The sequence below is a fragment of the Pyrus communis genome, chromosome 10, assembly GCF_963583255.1.
Source record: "Pyrus communis chromosome 10, drPyrComm1.1, whole genome shotgun sequence".
Lineage (NCBI taxonomy): Eukaryota > Viridiplantae > Streptophyta > Magnoliopsida > Rosales > Rosaceae > Pyrus > Pyrus communis.
Window position 1 is genome coordinate 26253817 of NC_084812.1, and position 11281 is coordinate 26265097.

Genomic DNA, 11281 nt, shown 5'->3' on the forward strand with positions numbered 1-11281 from the left:
TAAGAGTTGAAGTAGGTCTAAGAGTTCTCTCCTCCTGAGTTAAGAGAATTGTTTCTCTTGGTGTCTCTTCTCGCTCCCCCAAAGCCTCTAAATAGTGGCTAGGAGGAGAGGAGAAAAAGAAACGATCGAACGTGGGACAAAAGACAATAGCAAAACACCCTAATTTGGGTGGATTAATTATTGGTTTGATAACGTGAAGTCAAAGTGGAAGACTTGTTTTCCCTCTTCCCATGGGTCTGCTCCTTAAAATCCATGCACGGTTGGCACCTAAGATTATATTGGAATAGAATGAAATGGATGGACTACTAAATTTGGGGATATTCATTAAAAAATTGGGACAAAAACACATGTTTTAGTTTTATTAGCACGAAACACCAGCATAACAGTCTATTCGTATTATACAAGTCATTTTTCCGATGAACACTGGAACTCATAAATTTAAAGAGAATCTTGTACCACAGAAAACGAATAATATAATAGAGGGTTGATGAGTTGGCAATAGGAGCAACTAGATATATGTAGTGTAACGGCAGCATCTTTACAGTTTGAGAAAGCAGTATCTTTATTAAGTTACTAGAAAAATTGTCCGCACTTCGCTACGGGTTTTGGAACTATTATCCTCAACAGGCATGAATAATTTGCATAGAAAGGTGCACTACAAAGTATTAGTCAGCTCATGCAATACATACAAATTTTCAAGCTATTATCCACAACAGGCATGAATAAATTATATAAAGTGACATATTGAAAGAAACTCAAAAGAGATTAGAAAGAAAAAGAGATTGCACCGGAGGAAGTGGGAAAGCGAGGAGAGACGCAGGTGTAGAGGTCAATGGAGAAAGCCACTGCCAAGAAACCCAAGCTTAAAGAAGCTCTCTTTGATGCGATGGAACAACATGCTAGGCAATACAGAAAACAAATGGAACAAAACTTTAACCAAACAAAAGGAATAAGCAATTATTAAAATATTAGATACATTAGATGAAACAATTTAATAAAACTCCAGGAATTATTTGTTAAGACACATGAAATTCCCTATTTAAGATTCTAGATAGAATGGAAAAAACGTAATTGAACTAACGATTAAGAATTGAAGTTACTTTTGTTAACATAATAACATTTATTTGCAAGGGATTGATATCGTTTATATTTTATTGCATCAATGTATATAGGGCTTGTCACTTTATAATGAGTTACACTACAGTCTCCTTCGATTTTACATGTATATATTTTGGTGAGAGATACAAATAAGGATAACTTGGTACGAAAACACAATACGACATCTTTTAACATAAAAAATTAAAAGCGAAAACAAAAATGGCAAAGATAAAAAACAAAATCCAATTAAATAATCGAAGAAAACAATAGAAATATCCATCAAGAATTTCAAAAAAATAAATTAAAAAAGGGGAATTATACCAAATCCTTGGACGAACGCACAAATATAGCCCCGAAATCCTAGAAGCAGATGACTCCTTTTACCCCAAAAGCTCATAAGCAAAGAAAGAAGACAATGACGCAGTTATTCGTTGGTAGTGATTTGCAGCTGACCCAGTTAGAAGACGATAAGTGCCTCTAAATTGATTCCCACCAATCCGACTCTTCAACTTCAAATGGGAAAATAACAAATCAATTTGGTTCAATCGAGTGAAATCACATTGTTCTGGAAATGATAAAAGTCATTAATGTAAGAGATATTCACACATTCCCTTCATACCCACAATGGACTTGTTTGCACAACAACAAATTATTTAAGCATTTTTAAGCAAATCCAGAATGACACATCTTTCTCTAACAATAAAACGCAATTGTATTGTCTCTCTTTCTATAAAATATAAAAAGTTTCAAATTCATGCACAGAGAGAGAGTACTTTAAATTTTTTTTATATAACATGAGACGTGGATAATATTATTTATCCAAAAAAATATGTACAATTTTCTTTGTTAAGTTCTTCGATTTAAAAATCTCAATTTCACAAACATGGCAGAATTTTAATGATCTACAATATACAGAAAAACAGTATTATCCAGCATAGAATAGAGCAAAAGAAACTATAAAAAAAATATCTAGCATTACATCTTCGGTATATTTATGAAACACAGATTTGATGTGTGTGTAAGTAAATCTTTTAGGGTTGTCAATTGGCTAAAAAATATATTTGAAAATAATCAAAAGAAAACACTTTTAGTTGGCTATAAATATTTACCAAGGTCTGTTCAGCAATAAAACTCAGTTCATGTGGAATTGGGGGAAAGAAAAGGTTCAAAACTCTAATCATCCAAATAGAACCTATTATGTTAAAATGGTTCGTGGATAAGGTCAGCAGTAGTATTTGCAAATAAACAACGATGTTAACTCTCATGTATACGTTCACCGATTAGATTCGATTGAATACCATTTTCTCGGGATGTAGAGCTCGGTGATGATTGACTCCTCGTTTTGCATCTTGTCGATTAAGATAATAACCTAGAAACCAAGATCAAACAAACATAGAAACATATATGAGAAATTACACGAATCAGCAAGGATTTTAAAGATTCGGAATGTAATGAAGAGAGGAAAACATGCTTATATGGCTAATATCATCAAAGAAATTGCAAAAAACAACAAATGGGGAAAATTACAGAACATGGGCATTTCCTAAAACTCCCATCATGTTTTCCATTCCAAATTTTTTTGGGCATACAAAATGAAGCTTATGGAATGAAGAGTAAGACTATTACCTTTGCCAGACCCAAAGTGGTTGCAAAAGCTTGAAAAACCACATGCCAATCCTACCAAAGTCGAATCGACAACCGAAAGGAAACCCATTAAACCACATTCCAATTCAACCAAAATTCAAACTTCACCTCAAATTAGATCAACAGAAAGAGAAATAGGGGAAAACCCAAATGCCATAGGATAGAAAAACAGGGGAGAGGGAGAGAGGGAGAGAGGGAGAAAAAGGGAGATTACAATGAATGAGTGGGCAAAATTTGAAAGCTTCGGTGAACTCGTGGCTCCCCTACGACTCGTTGCATCAATAGGATTAGAGGATTCTGGAAATAAAAAAATTACCGAACGACCATAAATTCAATTAAATAAAATTTTAAGAATTTCGTAAAATCCTGGAACGAATGCTCACAAAAGATGAATAACATATAAATTTAAACAACAAAAAAATTGAAAAATACCTCAACAGAACAGATGGGCAATAGTTATAAACTATTGGCCTGGAAATAGTTGACAAACCACAACCCCATGTCCATGATTTCAACACTGTCGATGTCATCACCTGAAAAGGTATGTAATATATGTTTGTTAATTTCTACAACTAAAATAAAAAACCAACATACTTACTCATGTGTTATGTTTTGTGAAAATCCAAATGAAAATGTATTAAAAAAAAAAATTAATTACACAGTAGCAACTCTTCATAGAATTCTTCTTCTATCTCCTCCACTTTTTGACCACGATGTCTGCTTCCATATATTAGGTAAACAACACGTGAATACATTTAGGATAGAAAATAAACGTTTATGTTAACCCTGCACCAATCAGCTAAATTTCGCAGTTAGCACAACATTTTCATTCCCTACTTAACAATGAATTAACTATCTACCACTGCCAGATAAATAAGCATTGCTCTTAAAATGATACTTATTAAACTTAACCTTCTTCTTAATTAACACGAAACCGCAGATAATCACCCAAACCAAACTGTTATTCAGTATATAAAGCAAATTACAAACACTTGGAACAAACATTTCAAATTATAAGATCTAATTATGCAATTTCAACTCGATTTTACTCCGACACAATCAAATTTCACACAACTAAACACGAAACGCATCGAATTTGAGGGCTTAAGAGCAGCATTACGTGCAAAAACTGAAATTTCAAACACCTCGGGCGATCAGAAGCAGAAGGAAGAAGGCCGAGCAATCTGGCACACCTAAAGGAGCTCAGAATCTTCTCGCCGACCTTTGACAAATCCATCGCACCCCCTTAATAGGGGACCAAAAACGAAACCCCAGAGCTCTCACTGCCCTCGCTCAAATCACCATTGAACACAAACGGATTCGCCAAAACACTGCCGAAGGGAGACAGATTCAGCTGCATTTCAATTCGAACCATGGAAAATGACTAACCCAATTTTCAATCACTTAAAAGTAGATCGAGTGAGAGAGAAAGTATACTGTCGTAATAAAAAAAATCAGGCAATCATGATTTTCTATCAGAGCAACCAGGAAGAGAATAAAATCCCCTAAAATCCCCAAGAGCAGAGAAAGAACTCACCGAAATTGAATCGAATGGAGAGAACGAACCATTGATGAGGAAAGTGGCAAACCAAGGAGAGGGGCGACGTATGAGTGAGTTTTGGGCTGTGGGTTTCGGATTTCTCGTTCAGGGGAAATGGAGAGGATTCTAGGGTTCGGGGAAGCAAAGAGCAGGGAGAAATAAGGAGGAGCCATCCGGATACCCAAAAAACGAAACGATTTCTAGGGTTTGATGGAGATGAATGTGCAAAATGAGAGAAAAGAAAACTAATAAGGGAAATTAATATCTCTGATTATTCGCCCAAAATCTAACCTAACACATTAAAAAATTCGAAAATAATCCACAACAAAAAGGCAGAAACGTGACAATCTAAGCTGATAAAAAAAAAAAAAAATTTAAAAAGCACTTATCTGTCGAAATCCAGGCATGCAGCGGTAGATCCGGATAACCCGTATGGTTTTCTCTGACCATCCCCACTCTCCCACTTCTGAAATCCATGACTCATACCTCTCCCCTTCGCTCTCTTTCCATCGTCATCTCTCTCTCTCTCTCTCTCTTTCTTCCGCTCTCTATCAGAGTCTCCATCCCCCCGAAACCCTCATTCAAGGACAGCAAATGAAACTGTACACAACAACCCTCGAATTCAGTAAAAACCGAGAAGACAAAACCCACTTTCCCACTTTTGAAATCCATCACCCATACCTCTCCCCTGCGCTGTCTTCCCATCGGCACCTCTCTCTCTCTGTCTCTCTCTCTCTCTGTGTTTCTTCCGCTCTCTGTCAGAGCTTCAATTCCCCGAAACCATCAGTGAAGGACAGCAAATGCAACCATACACGGCAACCCCTAAATTTAGCCAAAACTGAGAGGACAAAATTGCCCTTCCAACCTATTCCACATATAATGGGTTTCTTGCAAATAAGGTGAAATAAAGGGGTAATTCGTCCTAAACCCTCCGGACAAAATTACCCTTCTCAGTTCAAATAAATACCCTTCAAACCCAGCCCAAATCTCATGGTTTTATTGTAAATAAGATGAAGTCAAGAGGCAAACAATTGACTGTAGGCGAATGAACAGTCAATTGCTCCTCAATTTTAGAATAGATAATGTCAGCATCTGCACTCTGTTCTCTCAATTTTAGAATAGATAATGTCAGCATCTGCACTCTGTTCTTTCCTACATTCCACGATAAAACGTTAAACGTGGCACTGCAATTACCAACAAGACGCGATAAACACCCCCCTTCCCTCCATTTCCACCACACAGACTTACAGACTCGCTGACTCACTGACTTCGACCAAGGATCAGAAACCAGACAACAATGGCGGAGGTCGAAGTTAACGACGAGAAGCAGCAGCTCAAGAGCAACGCCATGGTGGTCCCTAACCCAAAACCCAACAAGGGTTTTTCTTCAAAAGTGGTGGACTTGATCGAGAAGCTGATTGTGAAGTGGATGCACGACTCTTCTCGGCCTCACCGCTACCTCGCCGGCAACTTTGCTCCGGTGGCTGATGAAACTCCTCCCACCACCAACCTCCCTGTCATCGGCCATCTTCCTGTACCTCTCTCTCTCTCTCTCTCTCTCTCTCTCTCTCAATTGCCAATTGTCATGCCAATGACATGCCATGTATGAACTGCAGGAGTGCTTAAATGGAGAGTTTGTCAGGGTGGGGCCCAACCCAAAGTTTGCACCAGTTGCTGGATATCACTGGTATGCCTCTGTTAGTTGTTGGAAATAATGTTTCAGAGATTAGTCATCTGTATTTTGTGCTGATGTTCTTTATTGCTATCCTTGCAGGTTTGATGGAGATGGGTGAGTGATTCCCCTGTTTTTTTCTTCCATTTTTCACATCAATATTTATATTTTGAATTCAAGTTTTCTGAACAATTTGTTTGTAGGGTAATTATGTTATTGAATTCAATTTCCATGCTAAAATTGAGATAAGCCATAAATAGCTTAAATTGCTTCTGTTCAGTATTCGTGTCGTTGGCCGAATTGGTAAAGTCACTGAATCAGTGTTGGGGAATATTGGAAGAGTATCTTCTGTTAAGGATTCAGTACGACTGTTTTTTCTTGCTATTGTAAAATGTGGCTAGTTGTGCTTCATTACTCCCTAATTACTCCTTATCTTCGTCGTGTTCTCCACTTTCTATTTGCTTGCTTGCTTTCTCGAGGTAGTCTTTTCGGAGAACTGTTTCTCGGTGCATTTGGTGAAATATGCATCTGTTTTCCAGCATGTACGCGTTGATTGTTTATGCACCTTCATTTCTGGTACTGCATTCAGTGATTCATTTTACGGCTCAGCGTTAAGATTTACAGCTATTGCTCTTTTTGATTGTTAAAAGTTATGATAATTCCTTGGTTTAATTATAAATTGGACAAAGCAAGTAAAGGTATACATGTTATTGTTAACATTTTGCAGTATGGTTCATGGTATGCGCATCAAAGATGGAAAAGCAACTTATGTCTCCCGCTACGTAAGGACTTCACGTCTTAAGCAAGAACAATATTTTGGAGGTTCTAAATTTATGAAGGTACATCTTGCAATTTGGTTTACGCTTGTGCCAAACACGTTAGTTGGGAGATTCCTTTCTTACGTTCCTCAATGTGTCATTTCCAGATTGGAGACCTTAAGGGATTTCTCGGCTTATTCATGACGAACTTGCAAATGCTAAGAGCAAAACTGAAAATATTAGACATGTCTTATGGTTTTGGGACTGGTAAGGTGTTCTTGTGCGAAATGTTTTTTTAACTGCAACGATTTTTATTTTCTGTACAATTTTGAAAGCAGTTTTCCATGCATTATCCTGTTTTAAAGTTAATGTCAGAACTGCAACAACTTCTTGGCTTTAATGACTTTGGTTACTGATATTTGTATAGGATTTTAAATCCATACACCACAATTTAGTATGCATGGACACACGTCCGGTTGTGAAAGTTTTAAGTATTTCATATTTTTCTTCCTTGCACCTTGATTGAAGTAAAATTTACATGTTATCATTTATGAAATTTTCATGCCACTTAAATTTTATCCTTGAAATCCTGGTGAATGAAGAAATCGTGTCCTTTTACTTGCCTAAGAAAGCAGTGAACGTAACTAACTGTTTTCTACATTTCCAGGTAACATGGCTCTCATATATCACCATGGGAAGCTTCTAGCTCTTCACGAGGTGGATAAACCTTGTAAGCAGAACTCACCCATTTTCTTGCATATACTTTTCAATTTCAATCAATTCGAGGATCCTTTGGGATGAAGAGATTACTTGTTCTTGGATTGCACTACTTCTTTTGATGCAATATAGATGTCTGGTTTTTGTGGTTGAGAAAAAGAAAAGGCCTTGAAATGGAAACCTTTGTATCGCCTCCTATATATTTCCGGGACTAAGACATATTGGTACTTTTTTTTCTTCTGTTTCAGTGGAACTGAAGTTGCTTATGTTGCATTAGCAATGAAATAGAAACAATTTGTGTTGCCTCGTATATCTCTGCGGGACTCAAACATATTGGTACTCTTGTTTATTTTTAGTTTGTAAATGAAATTGTTCGTTTTGCATTATGCAGATGTCCTCAAAGTTTTGGAAGATGGAGATCTGCAAACGGTTGGCTTGCTGGATTATGATAAGAGATTGACACATTCCTTCACTGCTCATCCAAAGGTTCACCCATTCACCGGTAAGTACATTCTCATAAAAAGGTACTTCTCCGGCCTTATAAGGAGATTTTCCTGTCAACTTATGAAGTACATAATGCAGGTGAGATGTTTACATTTGGCTATTCATCTACTCCGCCATATGTCACTTATAGAGTTATTTCGAAGGATGGTTTCATGCATGACCCTGTACCGATAACAATACCAGACCCCGTCATGATGCATGATTTTGCAATTACTGAGAACTATGCAATTTTCATGGATCTCCCCCTGATCTTCAAACCAAAGGTCTGAAATTATTTTCAACTAGTTTTTTCTATGCATTCTTGGGCTTGTTGCTAAAAGCTTAAGCTTTTTCAATCAACATTAGTCAATATGGCATTGTGTTCGAGTGTTGATCCAAATGGTTCATGGACATTGAGTGGCATTACCCACTTCTATTCCACTTAAGTTTTGGATCAATGGATAACTTAACAATTATTATTCTGAGCATTAAACAATCACATTAAAATGAAATTTAACATATTATTTTTCATTTTTTATCAGGAAATGGTGAAGGAAAAAAAGTTGATATTCACATTTGATCAAACAAAAAAAGCTCGCTTTGGTTTACTTCCACGGTATGCAAAGGATGAGTTGCTAATCAGATGGTTCGAGCTTCCAAATTGCTTCATTTTCCATAATGGTGCGCATATTTGCTTCCTATCGTAGTGCAACAAAACAATGTCTTTGAAACAAGTATTTTATCATTTTTCTTTCTGTTCTATTGATCTTTTTGTTAATTCAGTTTTTCTTCTTGGTTTCATAGAGTAGTACTGATCTAACTTCCAGTTCCAGATTATCCTTGAATTCCTCTAGCTAAAATTTCAGACCTTCTGATCATGGCTTACGGAAGTTATTTTAGACCACTTTGATTAAGTTCTAGTTCAAGTTTGTCTGCATCACTGACTCGCATCAAATGCTGACTAGAAGAGTATTGTTCTTCTCCGATTACCATCTACTGACGATTAACTGATCAACCACTACATCCATAATTCTTTTTGGTAACTTTTCCTGAATATAAAGTACGACCTTTTTGGATTGACCAATGTGCCAAAATTCTGGTATAGCCTTGACTGACTTGGAAGAATAGTTAATATGGCACAAATGTAAGTCCATGTTGTTTATCGAAATCTGACAGTAGTTTAGATTGCTGTAAATCATAATTTATAGATTCACCAGTCAGCAAAGTGATTGTCTGTCTATTCATGTACGGAAAACAGAAAAAAAATTGGCTCTGTTAGTCCTGTTCAGTCCCGGAACATAACCAACTTATGACTTAATATTTACTCAAATGTGTAACTTATGACTTGATCATGCATGGTTCGTGATTAAGCTATGCTTAAAGCTTTTTCTGATGGTTTCCCCTTTTTTTTCCCCCTTTTATGTAGCTAATGCTTGGGAGGAGGGGGACGAAGTTGTTTTAATCACATGCCGCCTTGAGAATCTTGATTTCGAAAAGCTTGAAAACTTCACAACTGAGCTGTAAGAGATTTTGACAGATGTTGCTAACTTGATTTCTTGAGAGATGGTGCTTCTGACTGTTTTAATTATTTTCAGGTACGAGATGAGATTCAACTTGAACACTGGTCTAGCATCCCAAAAGAAACTATCAGAACCGGCTGTAGATTTCCCCAGGGTGAATGAGAGCTACACCGGCAGGTATGCATATCCTGTCCCTGGGAGCTGCCTAATGTTCTTTTAGGGCCTGTTCGATAACCATTTTGTTTTTAGTTTTTAGCTTTCTCCTCTATCTCTAGCACAAACATAAAAACTAATAGCAAAATGTTATCAAATGGGCTTTTAGCTTTCATGTTCTCTGTTTCTTCCATGTGCTCTCTCTCTCTCCCCCTCCTGTGGCACGGCACCATATCTTCACATTTGGTACCGTTACCATCATTTTCAAAAGCTAGTGTAACATTCATGTTTACTTATTTTCATCAATTAACTTATGTGAAATCAGGAAGCAGCGTTATGTGTACGGAACCTTACTGGACAACATTGTCAAGGTTACAGGAGTAGCCAAGTTTGATCTGCATGCTGAACCAGAGGTTGGAAAAACACAGATTGAGGTTGGAGGAAATGTCCAAGGCCTCTATGACCCGGGACCTGGCAGATTTGGTTCTGAGGCTATTTTTGTTCCTCGTATTCCTGGCGGTACTTCTGAAGAAGATGATGGCTACTTAATACTCTTTGTTCACGACGAGAACACTGGGTACTATTTTCATTTCTCAGACTATTCTTTTTCTTTTTCTTTTTCCGCTGGATATCTCTTATAAACCATGTTATAAGTTTCTTTATACCTCTCCGTGCTCATGCTTTTGAAGCTGAGTAAACCGGTGTTACCAGCGGTTATGCAGTGATGTGCATATGAAGTTCAACTTCTTGAGGACAGACTGCAATCTAAACTTGCATTTTGATCATGCAGAAAATCAGCAATTCATGTAGTTGATGCAAAGACAATGTCACCAGAGCCCGTTGCAGTTGTGGAATTGCCACAGAGAGTTCCATACGGTTTGCATGCATTCTTCGTGACAGAGGTCAGCGCCACTTCAATTGTTCCGAAGATGCACTTTAATCTTTACTTCCTTCTGCATCATGCAGTGGACATATTCACACAAAGATTGGGATCATGCAGATCAGTTTTATTTGATTTAATTTGACTCAAAACTGCCTTCTAACCCGGTGCTTGCTTGCGTTTATGTTTCGTTCTCCTACTCTTACCATTCCTTTTCTTGGTAGCGCGCTTCTGATGTAAATTACGGTTGCTTGAACAGGAGCAATTGCAAGAACAAGCGAAGCTCTAATTGTTCGATCATTGGAAGAACCTCCAGGGGAAGTCAGGCCACTGTAAATTAAACTAGTCTATTGTGTTTTAATTACTTGGAACAAAAAGAATCAATACCTATACCATCTTGATTAATGTTAATTATATACTTGGATGCATTTTCCTTTTTTCTTATTTGCATGGGATTCCTTTTTATGATTGCAATATCGATTGCAGTCGAATTTGTTAGCAACAAGTTTAAGTGGTTAATTAATTTTTGTCTCTCCTCTTGTGATTTTAGCTTACAAATCTTAATTATCTACCTCTTGGTGTATACAAGGGCTAAATCTTGCAGGTGACAATATTACCATCCTCCCAATTTGACTTAAAATGTGAAGGTTGAAATCCTTCAACCTAATTCTTTGTTTTAAACAAACAATATTTTGTTTTAAACTAATCTAAACTGTGAGGATGAAGATTCAAACTTGAGTGCATAAGAGATCACATTCACACTCGTTAATGTGGCTTGTCAAAGGAATCTAAATGACAACATTACCATCCAATTTG

General features: G+C 37.0%; 1 protein-coding gene and 1 long non-coding RNA gene across 3 annotated transcripts; one reads left to right on the forward strand and one right to left on the reverse strand.

Annotated features, from left to right (window-relative positions):
• Positions 1-559: 559 nt before the first annotated feature.
• LOC137748713 (uncharacterized) lies at positions 560-5051 on the reverse strand. Of its 2 annotated transcripts, none has more exons than XR_011070106.1 (8): positions 4280-5051; positions 3888-4096; positions 3175-3275; positions 2957-3039; positions 2725-2775; positions 2397-2467; positions 1420-1607; positions 560-899 (listed from the first exon to the last, which is right to left on the reverse strand). It is a non-coding gene; the product is annotated as an uncharacterized lncRNA (long non-coding RNA). The 2 variants fall into 2 exon arrangements; XR_011070107.1 differs by having other exon boundaries at positions 3401-4096.
• A 409-nt stretch (positions 5052-5460) lies between these two features.
• LOC137748597 (carotenoid 9,10(9',10')-cleavage dioxygenase 1-like) lies at positions 5461-10890 on the forward strand. The gene is made up of 14 exons (XM_068488765.1): positions 5461-5816; positions 5899-5969; positions 6057-6071; positions 6682-6793; positions 6880-6979; positions 7380-7442; positions 7821-7931; positions 8012-8196; positions 8455-8593; positions 9339-9432; positions 9508-9609; positions 9911-10162; positions 10376-10487; positions 10725-10890. The coding sequence occupies exons 1-14, from the start codon at positions 5580-5582 to the stop codon at positions 10752-10754; spliced, it is 1623 nt and encodes a 540-aa protein (XP_068344866.1). The 5' UTR covers positions 5461-5579; the 3' UTR covers positions 10755-10890.
• Positions 10891-11281: the final 391 nt, after the last annotated feature.